The sequence below is a fragment of the Diabrotica undecimpunctata genome, chromosome 4 (genome assembly GCF_040954645.1).
Source record: "Diabrotica undecimpunctata isolate CICGRU chromosome 4, icDiaUnde3, whole genome shotgun sequence".
Lineage (NCBI taxonomy): Eukaryota > Metazoa > Arthropoda > Insecta > Coleoptera > Chrysomelidae > Diabrotica > Diabrotica undecimpunctata.
In genome coordinates this window covers 343,180-366,342 of record NC_092806.1, presented here as the reverse complement: position 1 = coordinate 366,342, position 23,163 = coordinate 343,180, and the positions used below count along the sequence as shown (strand labels likewise).

The 23,163-nt window shown below is 32.0% G+C and overlaps 1 protein-coding gene across 1 annotated transcript in view; it reads left to right on the top strand.

Annotated features, from left to right (window-relative positions):
* Positions 1-1,094: 1,094 nt before the first annotated feature.
* The window catches only part of LOC140438043 (uncharacterized), a 320,775-nt gene continuing 298,706 nt past the window's right edge, over positions 1,095-23,163 (top strand). The window contains exons 1-2 of the mRNA XM_072527757.1: positions 1,095-1,110; positions 1,331-1,393. Coding sequence (XP_072383858.1) covers positions 1,095-1,110; positions 1,331-1,393 — 79 coding nt within the window. The remainder of the gene's footprint in view (positions 1,111-1,330; positions 1,394-23,163) is intronic.

The window sequence follows — 23,163 nt, the reverse complement described above, 5'->3', positions numbered from 1 at the left end:
GTCTTATCGTATATCATTCGAGAGAAAATTATTTACCGGATAAATTTTCTTTTGGTTTTATTCAAGTTTGTTGCCTTTTGGCAGTTTTTTCTTATGAAAATTGCCAGGCAACAAACTTTCATCCCAGTCGAAAATATTGCCGGCAAAATTTGTGAAAGCAACGTATCTCTGTTATAATATATGTGTATTGAAAATACTTTGTTTATTATATACATTAATGAATAACAACGGATGTAACCTCATGTGAATCTGCGGTATAAAAAGTAAAAAGTGGATACAAAATACAAATATTATGATTAAAATTCACTCAGATGAAACAAAACCAAGAAAAACAAACTATCAAGGTCTAAAATAAGATTTTAGCCTGTCACAAACGCGCTCGGTTTTGCCCCAATAAATTAAAAATAAATTATTTGTACCTTAGAAAGTACTGTATGCTAAACCATTCAATTTTTAAGCGACTAGAATTTTTAAATACTTTTAGAAATGTCTGAACACTGAATTTATCTAATAAATTTTTTGTAGCAACTAGCAATAAAAGTAGAACAGGGCGGATATGTAACAAAACTAGAGTAGCGGCAATTGAATTTTCTGTAAGATACGGCTGGTTAAAAATATTTTAATGTATTACCCTTTATTGTATGTATTATTGCAAAATAGCAATAGATACAAAAAAGAGAAGGAAACAAGTATTTTCTTATTTAATGTATTTCAACCACTTAGATTACACTTAGGACCTTCATAATCGTCTGGAAAATCTGTATAACGTAATAAAATAGCACAACAAATTTCATTAAATCGATTCAATCGATCCCGCATAAAAATTTTGCAATTTTGTCTGGAGTCTTTTAATATTTAAGGCAGGAAGTAGTAGCCTTCAATGTTGATAAAAACACAGATAACAGATAGGATACAGAAAACAAGGTTTATTGTAAATTGTATCAAAATATTTGTAACCTAATAGTATTTATAAATATCAATACTTTACTGAAACTAAAAGCTGTAATTCGATATAAAAAATTTTAGTAATGGCATTTTGTGTTGTAAATAGATCAGTTGAAAAGGACTCCTGGCAAACAATAGCAAATTAATCAATGTGTTCACAAGCAGGTGTATAGTTCGGTGAAATAGACCACAAATACACAGGTCGCTCGGGTAAAATCGAAATCGAAAGCATGTTCTAGCGACAAATCTCAATTTGAGCTTTGGTTTATTCCCACCTAGTTTGTACTCTTTCTTTAATTTGTGTATAGGCCAGTGAAACTAGATCAAAAACAGACAGGATGTATGAAATATACCAGCTATACATTTCTTTTTTTTATATTTTCAGCGCAGCAAAATCAAAGATCTTATACTTTAAACCACTTGAAAGCTTTGGACAGAAAAATTAAATGTAAGTAAATATTTTTAAGCATTGAAGCATTTTTATATGTACAAAAGCTATTATTGAAATAAAAAAGAAAAACAATAAACTGGGAACTAATAAACAATACCAGTTTCTTCTTCATTCCAAAGTTAAGGAATTTCTCGCGTATTCCGACACATCAAAGTTTGCTTCATTTTTCAAGTTGCACACAACATTTTTGGTTCCTTTCGGTTTTATAATTTATTACTTATTACTATTACATTTTAAATAATTCTACCATTCCTTTTGATATTTAAAATTCGATCATAACCGAATAAAATTGGGGTCTCTCAACAGTATCGTACGCTGTCTTAAAATCTACGAAGATGTAATGTCGTACTTCGCCATTGTTTCTAATATTTGTCTAATGGACGATATGTGATCAATGGTAGACATATTTGTGAAAAAGCCTCTTTGGCAGAATCCTATTATATTTCAGTATACTGTGCCAATCGTTCGTTGAGTATCAGGTACAAAATTTTGTGTATGGTGTAAAATACAGGTAAGAATTAATCCATACATATTTCGTCTCGTAATTATAGAACGGAAATTGAAGTTTGTGAATGAAGTGTTTATGGTAATATTCAAAAATCATTTATTTAAAAGGTTACACAGTTGTTTTTAATATATGATAATAAAAACGAAATTAAAATTGGAACTAAAAATAAACTCGTTGATGTTATTTCTTAAAACAAGGCACCACACAATGTCACATATCGCAATCAGTACAGTAATATCTTGACTCACTCGCGCTTAACCTTCATAACTAATTTATCTATTGCCTTCTGCCACTCCAGTGTACTGAACTAACATATTCTAGTTGAAAGAGATTTCTTCGCTATGATAGAAATAATATCTCAAAAATACCAGCTGCTAAGTCTAAAGCAGTTAAAAAGCATAGAAGATCTTTTTTTCACACTTCTACCTTTATCTCTTTGGTAATTCTAAGTTGGTTGCGTTATCAAGCTTACTGGAAATTCTAGATGCGATCCAATTGCATCTTTTTTATTATATAGTACGAATGCATTCTACTCAACGTGTTCAAGAAGATCTGGAAACATTTCTTTATATTTCTTGACACGTTTTCTGGTTACAGGATAATCAACAAGATGTTGGTCAACACCACCTATAGTATTGTTATAGTCTCTAACAATCTTATGTTTGCTTATATTCTTTTCTCTCTTTTTCTTTGTAATTTCCGCATTATGCACTGTCGGCAAAACTCAAACCTTCCACTTATTTACTGTTTTTCCCGTCTGACATACCGTAACTTTATTTTTCTTAAGATATTTCTGGGGGAATATCTTTTCTTTGTGTTTTTATAGTTCTTTATATATCTGTTTTAGCTGATAATAAAAGATCAGTTAATACTGGTAAATTACAAAAGGTGTCGGTGATCAAACAGTGACCTTTCAATAGCAAAGGTTTCATTAGTATCATAAAAATACGGCTTAATATTGCTAATCACATTTCATGTTGGGTGTAATGCATAAAAAGCAGAACTATTTATGGTAATATCGTTAAAATACATTGAAACCCAATGAATGTAAAAGGCATGAAGAAAGATGGGAGAAACCTTTTCAACTAAAAGAAGAAATTAGACTAACTACGCTAAAAGAGTGATGGTAGGATTAACGGAAAATAATAACCCGAAGAAAGCTCCAGGTTATGATTAAATTACAGGTGAGCTACTAAAAAATATTCCCCCTAAAGCAATCGTAAAACTAACCAACCTTATTATACAAATCTAATATAAAAATAAGTACAGATAAAAAATAGAATTGTATGAAAGATAAAAAAGAGCTTTATATAAAATATTTAAAAATAAAAATCATGAAATGTGAGTAAGTAAAGTAAAAATGTGAGTGGTAAGAAAATAACAGATAAAAACAATTATGTTACTACAGAAAGGAAAGCACATGTTTAAATCAAAGAACAAGAGTTTTAGAATTAATCTAATTAATTACTAAACGAAGATGCTCCTTAATTTATGGACCAAATAATAGAGAGACAAAACACTTTGCAGAGAACCAGATATAAATGGTCCTGAATGATTCTTGGTAGATCAAAAACTATTCATTATTGTCTGTGTATGTTGATTTGGTCGTTTGAAAGATAGTGATGGTTTGCCCAGTTCGTAGTATAGCTTTCTACAAACGTTGTTCTGTAAACTGCTAGAATTATTCTTAATGCGGTGTTGTGTACAGTATCTAGACATTTTAATATTGAAGGATAAGCAGACCTATATGAAACACATCCGTAATTAATTTTCGAACGAATAAGACTTCTGTATATTTTTAGTAGCATCAGACTATCAGATGCCCAAGGCTTACTTGCCTAAGCATCTTAATAAATTTAAGCCCTTTTTGCATGAAAGACGTTCGATATGATTTTTCCGTTGATGATAGACGTTCGTTGAACATCATACCCAGAAAATTTATATGTGAGGTGTATTTTAGTTTCTGGTTGTATAGAAATATTAATGGTAATTGCAGTTTTATTATGTTTCTTTTTGAAAATAATCTGCAGTTTGTTTTGTTTGGGTAAAAATTGTACCCAGACATTATAGACCAACGTCTAAAGGATGCTATCCATTGATAAAGACTTTGAGCCATAGTGCTAAGATATTTTCCTTAGATAAACACAATCATGTCATCTGCTTAAAGTCTAGCTAAAACTGCTATCTTCTTTTAAGACGTTCATAGCAATTAAAAATATCACTGGGCTAAGAATAGACTTGTTTTATTTAGATGTTGGTTTGTTTTATTTCATTAAATTTTAATTAGGATATTTGTATTTGCTTTATTTAATTTCAAAATTTCTGTTACTTTTTTTACTATTATATGCTTTGGAGGTAAAAGATAAGTTTCTTAACTTAGTATGTAATATAAAAAGACAGGAAAAACCAGATTAATTTTAAATATGATGTGAAACTTCATATCTGTCCGGTTAGTTTAGAAAATTTATTAAATTTTACATTCTCTGATATTGTTACTTTTTAATGTTTGCTTTTTGACCGGGCTATCTGATTTTCTCTCCAATTCGTCTACACCGAGCAAGCGATTCGAACGGAACTCGTTTTTGCATGAATCACACCCTCCAATCCACTTTGGAGCAGGATATATTATTACCCATCGTGTATCGGGTTTCTCGTGAAATCCATACGAAGCGATATTGGCATAGTCCCTGTCAATTCGGTGTATTGGGACAATATCCAAGGGGTTACGCTTCGAAAGATCTCACCGAAGAATAATTATAACATTCACTGGTCGCGGGTTTAATTCTGCCTGATGTTTTCTGTTTAATGAATCTTGTCGTTTAATTAGGCACATAAAAGAGAAAAAATGTGTTTTATTTTGTGGGTATTAATTACGATATTGAGACTGTGAGAAAAATTTTTTGATGTGTAAAGTTTAATAAACTGGTTTTAGTTTTAAGTGTAAAAAGAGTGCCTGTAAATATTTATTGATGTTCTTGCTTTTTATATATAAAAAACCCTATCGTATTCTTCAATTATATATTTTTTGCAAATAAGTATGATTTTGACAGTAAAAACAAATTAGTATAGCTTTCTTATAATTTTATTTTGGTTTGTGGTTTGTACCTTTGTGTAATTTTTTACATAGTTTGTTTTTAGCAAAACAAACTATATTTTTAGACTTTTATAGTATTTTTATTTCTATAATATTGACTTTAATTAATTAAAACCAAAATCTGTTAGAGATAGATTAGATTACTAATTAGAACCTTCAAGAGAAGCAGGTTGTAAACAGACTAAAGGAAGAAATAAATAAAAAACTATAAAATCCAGTCAAAAAGGATATACATATATGAAGAGTATTAGACCAAACAGACAACCATGTCGGAAGCAGCGGAAAAGTGTATAGGAAGAGGGCATATAAAAAGACGGCAAGACTGGTTCGATGAAGAATGTAGGAATGTTTTGGCAAGAAGAAACAGGGCAAAAAACAAAGAGATAAAGAAAATACCTAAAATCCGATCGAAAACTATGTGGCAAGAAGAAGGCAAGTGAAAGGAATTTGCAAAAAAAAGGAATGAGACAAAGGCTTACTTCTAGGTGAAATAACAGAAAAATTAAACACATGGCTGGAACCAACTTTAAATGAAGTCAAAGAAATAATAATAGACCTAAAAAATAACAAAAGTTAGGAGAAAGTAATATCCCAGCTGAGATTTTTAAGGAAGGTAGCGAAATGAAATAAAAAAGGAGTGCGAAAACTATACAGGTATAGCACTATTAGAAGTAGTCTATAAAATACTTGCAAAAATTATTAAAAAAATATTAATAAAATATGATAACAAAGTGATTGGAACACCAGGAAGGTTTTAGATCAGGAAGAACAACTACTGATCAAATAAGTATGTTAAAATTAATGTACAATGTACAAAATAATAGCTACGAACAAAACTTGAGATTACATATATTATTTATAGATTTTAAACAAGCATCTGACTCCCTAAATCGAACGATGTATAGGAGCCCATGGGAACATAGAGGTTTAAAACAAAAGGATCCCCTATCAACGAATTTATTCAACCTAATATTAGAACAAATCGAAAGAAGATTAAATATGAGCACAAACAGCACTATTTTCAATAGCAGCGAACAGTGCATAGCGTACGCGGATGATGCGGTGATACTAACGAGAACAAAAAAACATTTAGAAGAAGTTTTCCAGAAATTTGAAAAGGAAGCGCAAAATATTAACAAATAATATTAAATATATCAAAATGAAAGGAGCAGAGAGACTGTCTATATTTTTGAAAAAGTGTCAAAATTTAAATACTTAGGAGTTATTATAACGAACACGGGAAAAGAAGAAAAAGAGATAGAGAAAAGATTAATAAAGGGAAGCAGAGATAGAGTAAAATTTAAGGAAAAAGGGCCCCAGGACGAAGAAGAATATCCTGGCTTGCTAACCTGAGAGCATGGTATAGAAAGACCTCAATACAGCTATTCCGTATAGCAATCAACAGAGTCATCATAGCCAGAATGATCGCCAACGTTCGGAACGGACAGGCACCCTAAAAAAGCAAGAAGATATAGGGTCACTAAATTCATTACTGAAAGCAAAAAATGTATCAAGAACAACTAATCTGCGAGTCTACGAGACAGTAATCAGACCCACAGTGATGTATGCTAGTGAAACGTGGATTATGAACCAGCAGGAAGAAAAAAATCTGGGAAAGAGATCTGGGAAAGAAAGGTGCTCAGAAAAAACAAAGACGGCAGAGAATATTTGGAAAAGACGAACGAATAAATAAATAATGAGGATGTATGGAAAACTAGCAATTACGGCAAACATACGAGCCCAAAGAGCTAGATGGCTTGGTCACATTATACGAATGCCAGAGCATCAAAATTTTAAAACAATACTGAAGAGGGAGAAATGGGGAAAAAAAAGAAGATGCCGTCCAAAGAAGAAATGGTTAAAGAGTAGTAGCATTAAAGCAAGACTTGTCAGAAATAGGCGTGAGAAATTGGAGAGAGGAAGCAAGTGACCGAAAAAATGGAGGGAAGTAACATTAAATAAGTTTAATAAAATAAGTTTTTAGAAGCCAGAAGCCTATATTATTGACGTTATCTGCTCATTTTCAGCTTATATCAGATAAAATTTTTCATTGCAAATGGTTTTTTAAAGTAATACGTACTCTAACAAAAAAACATTAAAAACTTTTGTTTTTTACACTTTTATAAAATTTATTACAATTTCTTATTACTACAGCTGTTTCGGCAGAGTGCCTTTCTCAGGTGATGTATGGTTACTATGCGTCTACAATTTATAGTCATTAACTAAATAAGTTGAAGAGAGGATAGCTGTTTATCTCAAGTTTGCCATTTATAATTATATCTGTATTTTTTAATTTATTATAAATTTTTTAATTTTTGTTTATAATAAAGATAGTTTAAGGCATTTATTTTGAATATGGAGAATTTGAAATTGGGCATTAAAAGAATGATTATGATCTAGAAGGTGAAGTACGTAAGTAAAATCTCTTTTTCTATTACTGAAAACCCTTTTATGTTCTGTTTTACGTTTGTTAAAGATTCTACCAGTTTGACCGATGTAAGTTTTTGAGCAGTCATCACATGTGTAACACCACTATATAAGTGCTTTTCTTTTGGCTTTTTGCTAATTGCAGCATCTTTAATAATACTGTTCATACGTCTAAAAATTTTACATTCTATTTCATTTTCCATTTATGCATTGATAACTTATTTAACTTCAAGCTACTTAATTTATTTAAAACTTAGTAATCTGTTTTGTCATTGTATCACTCCGAAATTCAAAGCTATATTTTTGTCACAAAAACTCACGAGAATTTTAATTTATTATAAAACAATTTAAATTTGTATAAAATTGTGTCTGGCGCGTGCTTTACCAAAATTTTGTTAATTTGATGTATCATCACATACGCGGGTCGGACGTTTTTCGTCGGTTGTCAGCAGCGAATGTAGAAAATTAAATTTTTTGATGAGGCTGTGACAGTCCGTCCGGCAGGTACTGAATTTGTTTCGGGAGAAAATTTAAAATAAATTGCCTTGCTGGAAATAATTCGTTGTAAATGGCAGACAAGGAACGCGACGGTACAAGACTTGTTTTTTTTTAATAATCGATAAACCAGAAGGCAGTTGTTGGTTTAATCAGACACAGACCTTTGACATTTGAAGATAGGTTTCTTTTACTTCCTTCTACTTTCTTTTGTAATGCCAAAATATGTTAAGGTCTTATCACTTGATGACGTGGTTGAAAAGTAGTTGTACTCTTTGCAGCAGTAAACGGCATCTTAAAAAGGGATGATCAATTCAAAAATTTCAATTCGAATATCTAGTACTAACGGAACTTTTTATTAGTGTTAAAATTTGTAAAGTGGTCATAAAAAATTAATATTATACGACAGAGAAATGATCGATTATACGGGACGTCTCAAAAATAAGACAAATAAAGAAATTAATAAAAACATTGGAACGTGAAAGCATTTTGATTGGTTATAGTCTAGTGATGACAATAAGTTTGTGCAACTCATTCCAGTAATGAAATAAAACCAATATCCTTCTACTCTCATAATCCGTAGTGAAGAAATCGACCCACCACCAAAAAAAAAGGTCAAACAGAAATTGTCGCTCCATGAAAATTCACGATATTGTATCAGCGTTTCATAGACGGCATCAACAGATGTTCCTATCGCGATGTAAAATTTATCGTCAGTTATATTGGCCTTTCGTTCGTTTTGCGTTTAGAACCGCAAATTTTTACCGGAGAAAGAATACCTATAGGGAGTTTTTTATTTGGTTTAGCAAACGAATTTCTGGCCCGAATTAATTCGATAAATTTGTTCTGTAGTCAGCATATTGAACGGAGAGGTAATTAATCAGATGGCATGTATTAGTACCACAATAAAACGGCCAAAAATCGCTTGCTTGTACACAAAAATTAATATTCGTTAATATTGGAGAATGAAATTATAATCAATAAATAAAATATTTACCTCTTTTTCATCTACCATCAATTATGGAACATAATGATGAAAAAGGAAGAGCAAAAGTTTTTGCTTTTGACTTTCCGGTATTTTGGGATTAATTTTTTTTAAATTAACTACTTTCAGTAGACGAAAACAGCAACGAAAATGGACCATGAATTACGGAATCTGGAATATACAGGGAATCCGGAACAAACAACAAGAAATTATGCAGGAATTTGTAAATCGAAAATTAGATATAGCCATTCTTTCTGAGACCAAGAAAAAAGGAAATGGAAGCGAAAAATTAAAAGACTATCTACATTTCTTCTCAGGAGTGGGAAAGGATCAAAGAGCAAGAGCAGGGATATCAATATTTGTACACAAGAAATTTGAAAAATATATTAAATCTTGGGAAGCATACAACGAACGTTTTATTAAAGTGACGGTTCTCCTAAGAGGAACACAAATAACAATTCTGGGGGTATATGCCGTAAATGATGACTACTCAGTGCAAGAAAAGGAAGCTTTTGAAGAAGACTTTAGAAAAATCCTGAACGAAATTCCTAACAGCCATGAGATTATATGCGGAGGAGACCTGAATGCCAGAGTAGGAAAACAAGTTCAAAGTAAAGTGGTAGGCATGCATGGAGAAGAAACTGTTAACAACAACGGAGAAAGACTCATAAATATATGCCAACAATATGAGTTAAAGATTTTGAATGGTTTTTTCGCCCACAAGAACATACATAAATACACCTGGTATCAGCACACAAGAGGTCTAAAATCGATAATAGATTATTTCATAACAAGACAACAAACTAAGTTAAGAGTACAGGACGTAAAGGTGAATAGAGGAGCAGAGTGCGGCTCGGACCACTGCCTGATAATAGGAAAAATATATACACCATTCGTAGACAGGAACCACACAGACATCAACAAAGAACACAGAGAAAAAATAGAGAGAACTACGTACACCTTAGATAATCTAGATAACGAGAGCACACAGTTACTTTACTCCTGGAGACTAACACAAAAACTACAGGAATCACACAGATCAACGACGGATGAATACGAACATATAAAAAACTGCATGAAAGACGCAGCGCTAGAAGCCTTAGGGCCACAGGTACGAAGAGTAGATAAACCATATTGGTGGGATAAAGAAGTGGAAGAAAAGATAAAAAGAAAGAAGGAAGTATATCTACAGTTATTACAACAGGGAGACGAACATACAAAACAACAATATAAAAACTTGAATAAAGAAGTCAAACGAGAAGTGGTTAAAAAGAAAAATAGTACATGGGAACAAAAATGCCAATACCTAGACAACCATATAGGAGGGACAAAGAGCTCTGAAGCCTGGAGAACTATAAAAACGATGAGAACAACGACAAAAAACCAAGTCATAATAAATAGAATACCAGAGAACACATGGGTAGAGCATTTTGAGAACTTATTAACAGAGAGAAGAGAAAGGTTTAAACAGACAAATGAACAAGTGGAAGTAGAAGGAAGAATCGAAATATCAATAGAACAAGTGAGTGAAGCAGTTAAGGGAATGAAATTAAAAAAATCTCCAGGCCCAGGCGGAATACATCCAGAGTTGATTAGGTATGGATCATCAAAACTGTTTGAGATGATCCGAAAATTATTCGAAAGATGCTTAAACGGAGAAGAAGTTCCAGAAGAATGGAGACAATCGTATATCTCTCCAATACACAAGAAAGGCACAAAGATGGATCCTAAAAACTATAGAGGGATCGCAGTGATTGCTACTATAGGCCGACTATACTCAAAAGTACTACGAAACCTGATAGAAAATGATATCAAAGACAAACAACCCGAAGAACAAGCGGGATTTAGGGCCGGACGCTCCACTATGGATAATATCTTCACATTAAAAATTGCAATGGAAAAACGAGTGCAGAGAAATAGAGAAACTCATATAGCTTTAATAGATTTGGAAAAAGCATATGACAGTGTACCGATCTCCCAACTATGGATAGAAATGGGTAACTTGAAAATAAACCCAATTCTTATTAACGCCACTCAAAAATATTACGAACAAAACTTTGCAAGAATTAAAATGGGACAAGAAATCACCTCTCCTTTTCAAACAACAAAAGGACTAAGACAAGGCTGCTGTCTGTCACCCACCTTATTTAAAATCTATTTGGACAGATCCTTAGTGAAATGGGTAAAAAAATGTAGAAACATGGGAATAACGGTGGAAGAAAACAAGCTATATACACTTTTCTTTGCGGATGACCAGGTAGTAATTGCCGAAGACAGCTACGATCTTAGCTATATGGTAAGAAAACTGCAAGAAGAATATGAGGTGGCAGGTCTAAACATGAATATGACAAAATGTGAATATCTCTCAGTGGGAACAGATGAAATATGTGACCTAGTCTTGGAAGACGACAAAATCAAAGGCGTGCAATCCTGCAAATATTTGGGGGTCATTTTCAACAAGAAGGGAAATAGCGCAGATGAAATCAGGGAAAGAATAAACAAGGGCAGAGCAGCGACCCGTGCCTTAAACTCTCTTCTCTGGCAAAAAACAATTCGACGAGAAACCAAAAAACACATTTACGGTAGTATAGTCCAAAGTATTACACTTTACGGTTCGGAAGTATGGGACGTCACCAAAGCTAATAGAAATAAACTTTTGACGACAGAAATGGATTATCTGAGACGAAGCTGCGGTAGATCGAAACTGGAGAGAGTTAGAAACGAACAAATAAGAAACGAAATGAAAATGGAGAGAAATATCAATGATGACATAGAAAGAAAACAATTAATCTGGTTCGGACATGTTAAAAGAATGCCAGAGTACAGATGGCCTAGGAGAGTACTGGAATGGATCCCTCCTGAAAGAAGAAAGAGAGGACGACCACGGAGAAGTTGGCGCAACGATATTGATGAAGCAATGGCGGCAAGAGACTTGGAAGAGGCAACTGCATATGACAGAAAAAGATGGAAATTGGGGGCGGAGAAGCGGCGACAGCCGTAATAAATCCGTTATTATATATATATATATACTTTCAAAAGGCCTTGAAAATGAATGTACTATATGGTGATGCCCAACATCAAATTAAAAATGTAAAATTAATACTATAAATTTTTATTTTTAAAGTGAATTACTGAAAAAAAAATTTGATCTTCATTAAGATTATTTTTAAAATCAACAATCAATTTTTATTATTAAGCATTTATTTTTATATGTGTATCTCAAGCCTTTACTACAATCTGACGTATACAGAAAAATAATATCCCAACCTCATCACCCACAAGTAAATAAAATGCTAAAACTCTTCAAATTTTTTATATTCATTGTTTTTTTTACATAAAAGTTTCTTCAAACAGTTTTACAGATTTCCAATTACAGTTGTCCTTAAAATATTTACCCCTTAAGCAGAATAAAATTCCCCAAAAGAAAAAGTTAGAAAACTAAGAGTCTGAAATACTAAGCAAACAGCCGGATGGATCTCCTTTTATAATAATGAAAATTAAACAGCATTTTTCTGGTACTTGGATCCCTTCGAAGATAATTTAAAGAATAATTAAATATCTTTGCAAAATATATAAAAAAAAATCGGGCTATATTATTACTTCAAAGAGTTCTTATACACTTGAAACTGCTTTAATTTTATTTCTTGGATTTCACAAGAGAGTTAATTTCTTGTTTGTTAAGAAGATTTCGTTTAAGTTGGATGTTGTTTAAATGTGACACGCTTCGGGCATTTTTCGGATTTCCGGTGAACTCTGTACGAATGTTGCATTTACAAACTTTTTTGTTAATTCCCTTGTGAAGGAACTATACAGGTTGTTACAAAATGCTTAGTCTCGAATTCGTTTGTTTACCAAAAGATATAGATTTGATACTGGTTTAAGACGGCGTAGGGGTATAACTGTCGCATAGATGGCGTCCCGAATAAAAAATATATATAATTTAGAAACTATTAATCTAAACATCATCGGTCCAAATTTAGTCTCAATCAAACTATTCATTTGCAAGTTATAGAAGTTTAAGTGACCATATTTTGCAATTTTCAAAACGGGAGAATAATTTTATTTTCTGTCCTCACAAATCATTACTTCCTGATGAAGAAAACTTTTATGTTGATGTCTTGATAAGTAATATTTTAAACATATCCTCGGATCTAAAGAGCTATCAGACAAGCCTATCTAAAAAATCACTGAAATTATAGTCCACGTCCACAGAGGGAAAGTACCACCCAGAAGTTAAGCACAAATTTTTGGAATTTACGAAAGTTCTGAGCGGAAAAAATCCTATCTAAACTTTGGGTTTTCGAGGATTGTTTGTTTAGAGTGTTAAACTTGGTATATACTGCTTCATGATCAGATAGTCCTGCATTAATAATTTTAGAGCGTACATCAAGGGGTGAGAAATCGTCTAACAAATTTAACAGGTTCTGAAAAAATAGTTACGTGGACGAATCAGGTGATTTATAAATGCAAGAATGTATAGATTAAGATTCTTGTTATAAACCAATGAAAACTCAAAAAATAATTCATTTAATAGAAAGTCATATTTTTTTATAGAAGAGAAATCATTATTTGTAAAAAGACTTCGGGTGCCACCATGAGATGAACTTGGACGATCATAACTAGAAATTATGGTATATTTTTCTACAAAAAAAGGCTCGTTGACTTTAAGCCAGTGCTCGGTACCCGCAACTATCGGGGAAATCCCAATTCCTCTACATTTACATCCAAACCAAATAATTTTAAAAAAAAAAATCCACAAGGAAAATAATTCCTGTAGCTGGCTGTATACCACGTATAACAAAAGAGGTTAGTCTTTGTATGTGGGTATATTTTATTCTATATTAAATAAAATATACCCACATACAAAGACTAACCTCTTTTTTTAAATAATTTTTTGTCAATATTTTTTCATACTGCATTTATTTTTCAATTTTTTTTTAAATTGTTCTCTGCACATATAGAAGAAACCGCCTATTATCTTCCAACTTATCCGATTTTCTGTACAAGATTTCCATCTCCTAGTAGACATATTTCAACCTTATAATAAATAACTATTTATTTTTCAATTACAATTAAATTTTCTATAAGACATTTTTTCTTTGATAGTATTTTTATTCTTAAATATTATCAGACAATTTACTTACTGTAATTGTATTACAGATTGTAAATATATTGGTATGTTAAATAAAAAAAAACAATGGCAAGTTTTATCTTGACAAAACTTCGTTAAAGAATAGTTGAAATTTCTGAAAATTAGAAATCAATATGAAATTTGGAACTAAAAGATAATTTTGTCTAAGGTTTCACAACCTTCTACTCTCTGGGAACTCCTTCTTTATTAAGTACTCATCACTAAATGTCTCAGGATTTTGTTGTCATTTTTTGTAAATTTTTTCTTTTATTTATTTTTTCTTAGAGTTTATTGAATTACCACCAGGCCCTTTATTTTTAAATTTCCTTTCTGTGGCTTAGAAAATACTTTAATTGCAGTTTCTCTAATAATATTTCTGTAACTTGTGCAGTAGTGCATCCTTTCATGTTGCAGCTGATTTTCTATTTTCTTTTATTGGTTTGTTTTCGCTCCTTACTTTAATGTGCAATATAAAAAACTTTGTTGTTGTCTCAGTTGTAACCTCAAGAACTAGTACTTTACAGTCCTTATATTAACTTATTCGTTTTCTTGTTAAAAATAATCTATTTGAGAATGATCCAATGATTTTCAACATTTTTTCCTTCAAATTAAATATCTTCTCCCTCGCCTTTCACCCTGTTTTACTTATGGAGCACACACAAAATAGGAAGTACCTCTTTACTAACTACTTTTTGCAATGTAAAGCACATGAAAATGTTACTGATTTATACCAAATGTATTTAAATTATCCTTAATCCTTATTCAGGAAAACCAAGTATTTCTCTCATGTACTTAAAAGATAAATACGTCTTTTACTATAAACTAAATCTAAATAATGTTTCGAAAGCTACAGAATTAGTCGGCGGTTCGTCCATCAAGGAATTTAAAGATTTGCATAGAAAGCATCTTAGAAAACTCGTAAAGGATTTCCAGAAAATAATTTCACTTGCAAATTTCCCATTACAAAGACGACCGCCGATAATCCATCTTTTGTGGACAATTTATATGGAGAATATTTCATAACATTCCATAAAAGATCTTAAAAGGCGCAGTAAAATGGATTCTCCTCCTTTGAAAAGGGCATAGGCCGATATGGTCAGGATTTAATACCCTTATACATGCCCTTGCCCAGAGACTTGACGCTACTTTTAGGAAGGGTTTTTATTTTTATTTGCATGACAGGCTTTAACGGGCCGATGGCAATGAACGAGCAGTTAAAATGAGAGTTTGAATCCTATTTTACAGACCTTTATAACTATGTTTATCTGAGGAGGGATTTTGTTGGCACGAAAGTGAAAAACTTTTACACATTTACACGGTGTCCCACTAAGAATCACGGATCTATATCTCAAAGAAAGCCAATTTGTTTCCAAATATTGGCCACTGTCATTACTTGATTACTAATAACTAGAGCTCGGGAAATATGCACTTAAAAAAACCTAAAATATACATGCAAATATTCACAAAAAACAGTTAAAATATGCACTTAAGTATGCTTTTTATGCTTTTATGCATTTAATGCATATATATAAAAAACGTGGTAATACTTGTATCGAAGGTATGTAATTTATTTTATGCTAAAGTCACAAAAAATATTTATTGAGATTTGTATTATCTACATCAATATATTCATTTATTCTTTGATCCATCATCATTCTTTATTATACTAGTATTACAGTTAAAACTACATATTTATTATTTAATGTTTTTTTAAATTTTCTAGAGAAAAATTGTGCCGTCTATCTGATAATAATTGTTTATATGCTGAAAAACTCTTTCTACTTCACATGAAGTTAAAGGAGGATTAAACTTAAAATATTGTATAGTTGGGGGTTCTACTTGTAAAATTAAATTATCTTCACAATTCCCCATCCTTAATATTATTTATTTGAATTATTTTTTGATAGTTCTCATTTTTCTTTAACACTCCGCCGAATTTTGATACACTTTCTTGGTTTCCCCCAAGTTGTTTAATTTTTTCATTTAATGAATTGATAATTTCAATACTTTGGTCTAATGAAGTGTTTCGCTTTTTTAATCTAGTAACTGATTCAGCAATATTTACAAAATTGGTTTAGATACGTGCCAAATTACTTTTTAATAACGATTTTTTTAAAACGTCTACACATTTTTTATAGCACCTGAGCTATCTACATCGAAACTACAAATTACGTCTCTAATTCTCTGAAAATTACCGGTTTAGAAATTTATTTAATTTAACCATGTTCCCCATCTAGTTATTACTGGTTCAGGTGGTAAAGGTACATTAGGTAAACGGCCTTTATACGCCTGTACTCGCTGAGGGGCTTTTAAAAATGTTTTTTTTATATTTGATACAAGGGTATTGACCATTGGACTGTCCTTACAGTTTCTGCTACTCTATTTAAAGCATGTGCTTAACAGGTAACGTGTATCAAATTTGGAAAAAATATCATTAAATGCTGTCTAGCTTTGATCATATATGGCGCAGCATCACTTAACAATAACAAAATTTTTGCAGTTTGTAACGGTTGAGGTAAAAAAAGTTACTCAGACATTCATTTACACATCTACAACTTGTTACATTGTTCGTTTTTTGCAACTATTTAACGGAAACTAAATGTTCGGTGCTACACTCACTCCCGTCTAAACTTCCTATAACCAAATTTGCAATATACGGTCTTTTAACATCAGTCGTATCGTCAACAGATATCCATATTGAATTATTCCCAATTGCAGTTTTAATCGCTTGAACAGTAAAATTGTATGCTAAAATCTACATCTTTTTTCATAGAGTCGTAGCAGAAGGAACTTCATTATTGAAGTACCTTTTTAAAAATTGTTGGAATAATGGTTGGAAAAATTTGTTGGTAAGAAACTTTTGTTTTATTTGTAGTTATGAGCTGCTGAACCGAATCTTGAGGCTTTTATGCATGAGATGCACATTATGCATTGCAGTACACAAATGTTGATCAACCTGAAACTTTTTTTCACATAAAATCTGAAAATTGAAAATAAAAAGTTAACCAATAAACTTGTAGTACTTCGCCACTTTAAAATTAATATAATATAATATTCTAATTTAATTAGGTTTCACTTCTATTAAAATTTTATACAACAAATAAAAGATTTGCAGTATTGGTTTAGAAGATTTTTCAGGTTCTGTAAATATTACTTTCTTTTTCTCCAAGACTTATTTTTGCAAGGCATTTTTAGTTTTAAAACTATATGTAAATTAAAAAACAGGAAATGATAAAGATATCGATAAAAATCATGAAATACTGCGAAGAAACAATAATTAAACACGAATATATTTTTTCAATAAATTTTAAATAGCATGATTTTAAATAGAATGGTAAAGAGAAACAGAATTATTTCACACAACCAACACAACACAAAAAAAAATGATTTAAAATAAGGATCAAATGGTTTTCTTTGTTTAAAAAGGACAAAATTATTCGTGTTCAATGACTTTTTAACTAGCATATTTTGAAAGTAATTGTTTAATCTCTTTATATTTCCAATATTTAAAGGTTTCAAAATTCATTATTTGTTTTGTACACAACGATTTCAAAACAAAATCTCCTAAATACCACTGCTTCCGTTTGATAACTTTTTAATTAATTACAGAAACCCTTTAACGTCTACTACCCCCTTATTGTTAAATAACACCACAAAAGCACACTAAACCAACAACTCTTCTCATTCTTCCTTATTCCTTCATTCATGTCTTTTGCTATTATCGTTAAACAAAATCGCAGACTGTCGAATAAATCCCAAAATAACATCGATGTCTGCCAAAATCGAAGTTTATTCCTTGTTGAAAGGGAAATTAATTTGATTTAGTCTCTCCTTTTATTAGTGCGGCAGCTGCGACGATCCCCTTTCTAGAGAGACCGTCCGTCCGTTTGGATTCTCTTTCGTAGTCTGCATATAAAGCTAGTTTGACGATATATTTTCTTATTTATTAACTGCTTTAGGAAGATTCGCACTATTTGTTATTAGTGAGGGTTATCAGTGTACCGTGCCATACGAAATTAGATGAAAATAGAAATTAGTTTCAATAAAAGTAAAATAATATATAATATATATTAATATATAATAAAGTAAAATATAATATTCATAAAAGTAATGTATTTTTCTGCTATAAAAGAATGTTATTTTTATTCTTTTATGTACCACATTTTAGGCAGAAACGAAAAGCTTTACGTTTTTTATGAGAAGATAGCTCATATTTTGGATATTTTGATTGAATAATTTTAGAGATTTTAGAGATTGTAGAGACGTTTTAAGAGATGATTAAGAGATGATAAGAGCTGTAAAAATCTGTAATCTACTAAGATTATTGATAACAATTATTAGTTATTTTTAAGTATTTATTAAATACATTTTTGCTAATTTCTGCTATTGGCAAGTATTTGTATAAATTTTTTTGAGTGTTAATAAAAGTTTTTTCGGGGTTTATTATTTTATTTTAGTAGAGACGGCATAATTCTTTTAAAGCATTTTATTAAATATATAAACTTTTTTTGCAGATTATGGCAAATAAGTTGATTTTTATGATTTTTGTTTATACTTTTCTACTATTAAAATATTTAGTTTATTTAATCTTGAGTTCCTTTATAAGTTTCAGGTTAAAACTCATTGGTGGCCATTTTGTTTTGAAGTTTGTTTGTTTCTTGTTTATTACCCCCGATGAAGATCTCAAACTGAGTAACGTGGTCTTCGTTAAGTATAAGTGAACAAGAAACTTTTTATTATCTACTTTTCTCAGATTTTTCGTCACAACACACGCGCACAAGCACTATAATATGCTTTTCAATATCATTCAAACTAGTTCAAAACGCTTTGTCCTCTTAAATCTTCTGGGTTTCCCAGTTGTATTGAGGAGCTGGATTGCCTCAATGTTCTCGTGCCATGAAGTCGTTGCAGGTAACTTCCTGCCATCTTCTTAATGAGTATATCCATAGTTTTCACTGATAGGTCCTTACGGAGGTCACTGTTTTACAATGTACCAAGAAATATCTACAATTATTTCCAGTATTTTGTTCTGGAATCTTATTGTTATATTGCTTGATCTAGTACACCCTTATAGGTCAATTCAGGTCTCAATATTTGTTTGTAAAGTAGTAACTTAATATGGATCAACAAAGTGAAATTTCTTTCAACATACCCACTATATTTTTTATATCTTATATTTAATTCTTTCTTTTTTAATAAGTTGAGTCTTTCAGACTTTCGGCAGTCTGAGAAAGAGAAGAAATACCAAAACACAGACCGGGAAGGTCGACCATAGACCAGATATTTGTCCTACGCCAGGTGTTGGAAAAAAATGAGGAATTCAACCGCGATGTACACCAAATCTTCGGACTTTAAACAAGCTTACGATTATGTTAGCAGATTAGCATTGTGGGAGACCATGGTAGAAATGGGAGTACCTGGAAAGCTGGTACGATTAGCACAGCTGAGCACAGAGAACGCTTTCGCACGGATCATAATTAGCAGCACCACGTCGGAGGAATTCCTTATTGACACCGGGATTAGACAAGGAGATCCTCTCGACCCCCTGCTATTTAATTTTGCACTGGAGCATGCGGTAAGGAAAGATCAACCACAACTGACAAACGGATTTGCCGCCCAAGAATCAAAAATAGAATTGGCGTTTGCGGATGACTTGGACAGAATTGCACAATCCACCAGAGATGCAAAAGAAGTTTTCACCCTATTCGAAAACGGAGCCAAGGAAGTTGGTCTGAAGATCAACGAGGAAAAGACCAAGTACATGGTGGTTACGAAGAACCCAAGACCAAGGGTTAGACAAAACGTAACAATCAATGAATACAACTTTGAAGTCGTCAAAGAATTCAAGTACCTGGGAGCGATCATAACATCTGAAAATAAATATGAAAAGGACTTGGCAGCCAGGATCATTGCAGGAATCAGGGCATATTACTCATTAATGACCGTACTTAAATCAAAAATACCCTTAATAGCAGCAAAAATTAGAGTGTACAGGACAATAATTCATCCCACAATAACGTATGGAAGCGAGACATGGACACTGAACTAGCGGGAAACGACAAAATTACTGGTACTGGAAAACAATGATACTGAGGACTATATATGGGCCTTGCAGAGAAGAGATAACAGGAGAATGGAGAAGAAGACACAATGATGAACTCCAGACAGTACATGAAGATGAAAACATAGTAAGCTACATTAAAGCAAACCGAATAAGATGGGCGGGCCATGTACTAAGATCGAGTGACGAAAGACTCCTGAACGCTACATTCTGTTAAAGGCCCGATGGCAGAAGGTCAGTTGTTCGCCCAAGAAAGAGATGGAAGGACGCAGTAGCCAGTGGTCTACGCAGAATGGGAATACAGGAATGCGAAATGGCTGCTCAGGACCGACAACAATGGAGGGAAATAGTTAACGAGGCCTAGACTAACATAGAGTTGTAGAGCCAAATGATAATGATGAGACTTTCAGTGTAGTTTAGAATCTAATGTTATACCTAAATTACCATTATTTGCATATGATACTTTGATATTATTGATCATAACAGGTATGTATTGTATTTTTTGTTCGTAACCCTAATATGAATAGATTCAACTTCATTTAGCCTGATTTTTAATCTTTTTGTCGATTTATAGTGTTGGTTAACTGCTATTTGGACATTGTTGATCTCTACTAGTTTTTTCCTAGTCGTCTCTACTGCTTGGATAGCTGTACGATCAGCAAAAGAGGCAATTATGTTATCTTCCAGTACAATACAGCTATATCACACTTTTGTCACACAGGTATGGGACTGAACCCAACACAGTCTACCTGCTTAATTCTAAATTACCGTTCATTCATGTACAACTAAAAAATTTGTGATTACTGTTTGGGTATAAGAACTTTATGCCAAACTTTATCGAAGGCCTGTGCAGCATTAAGGAAGACAATTGAACAGATTTTCTGTTCTTCTAGCAAACTGTCAATATATTTGTAATTCCGTGAACCTGGCCGATTGTTGAGTGCTTATTACCAAACTCGAATTGATGTGTCAGATTTAGATATTTTGTTTCAATAATAAATTTAATGTACTTGAGGAGAAGTTTCTCAAACAGCTTTGATATTAAAGGAGGCGAAGATATTGGTCTGTATGACGGAATCTTATGTATTGGTTTTCCTGGTTTCGGAATCATAATAATTTCGGCCATTTTCCATGTCATTGGTACATATTTTAACACGAATGTAGCATTAAGTTAAGTTAGCTTAATTTACCTTAAATTAAGAGTAATACCTCTTTGGGGTAGATTTTCAGCAGCTCATCCGTAATTAAATCATAACTCAGAGCTTTCTTTGGGTTAATATTTTCTTTTATTTTTATAAGCACTTCTTTTGGTGTAGTTGGTTGAATTTTTGCCTCTGATTGAGTAGGTTTCTGCCCTCGTTCTTCATTTTCTTAAATATATTTTCTTGATATATAGCAAATAGCACTATTTCTGGCTTAGCTTACATATTAACTCCTGTAAGTAAAAATTAATTAAAACATTCTTTAGTTGTGGATAGTCCTTTTCAGTTGTTAACTTGCACGATTTAGTTTAGTCTTATCTTGAGGAGCCCTGGTTTGTTGCCAAATTTTTCTCAGTTCGCTTTTCCCAATTATCATTTTCCTTACTTCGAATAATTGTTTGCTTTTAACCTAGGTTAATCTCTTAAGGCACGGTGAAGTGCAAAAATAAATTTAAGGAACTGTATTATAACAATTATTCTGTACGAATTTTTATTTTTCAAGCAAAGTTGTAGATCGACATAATTTCGATCCAATAAGGAATCTTTTTAAATAATGAATATTTAACGCATTCAATACTTCCAGGCTTTGCATTTATACAACCTTAATAAGTAATCCTTTAACTCAGATATGTGTTTAGATTTTAACTAAATAGTCTTACGCTGACTACTCTTTTTTAATTCTCGTTGCTGCTTTTACAGAAAGCATATACGTTGCAAAAGAAAGGACTTTTGATAATGATACAACCATCAACCGATTGTCCCCCATACTATATTTAAAAGTATTCCCCTCTTTCCAATTTAAAGAATCCATTAAAATTCGCTGGTGGACTATTTATTCGTGAAATGCATATTAAAAAGGTTTTATTTTTTGTGTTTATGTTTTGGTGGGCTTATAGAATGGGAAGGGAGAGAAAAACTCATACGTTATGTCAGTACTCGTACATACCAACCTAATACAGTTTGTTATTTGCATACAATCTCCCTCTTGGATTGACACATTTTTTTAGTTATAAAGTACACTGATGCGAACTGCAGCAATAAGATAACAAATGTAACATTTTGTCTTCATTGTTTTTCCAATTAAATAATATACAATAAACATTATTTCATTATCATATTTAAGCCATCTTATAAGAGCAAAATACGGTCATCCAAGATACCTCGGGTATCAAAAAGCTTTTTGTGATTTCTTTCCTTATTATCGATCTCTTGATCACCTGGTATGCTGAAATAACTCAAACAACTTCTCTGAATATCACAAGCATCACCACTTTATCCGAGGTGGTCTTTGATGACTGCAGTTCTTGCCGATTTTAAAACCTAATTGATAGTTTTTCTAAAGTCTTTTTTCTCTATCGATTTGTTTTAAATACGTTCAAGAAAGCTTGCTAGTTTTTAACAATGCCTACTGATCTAAATTTTCATCAATCTTGTACTAATTACGTAAAATAAATCATTTTAGAATTCTAATGACTCTCTGCATACCGGAGTTAAATTTTTCCAAGAGTAAATTAGAAAAAGTTAAGTTTATTCTAACGGCGTACAGATTAAATTAGATTAAAGTAGAAATTACAGCACTTAAAGTAACATGGAAAGAAACTGTCGTACTAAACCGATCTCCCATTCGGTATTGTGAGTGCGTAATCGAATAAAAATCAAGGCGAGCCAATATTTGTCGATCCTAATTAAGTAAAACACGAAAGAGGGAAAGTAACAAATCGAGTTTTCTTCAATCTGAAAACTCTAATGACGGAAAAGATTTGTCAAGACTCGTTCAAATCTCCAAAATTGTTCAGCTTTGTTTCCGGGTTAGTTTTAAAACTCCTCCGATTGAGTTTACTTTCATCAATCAAGAGTTCGGTCG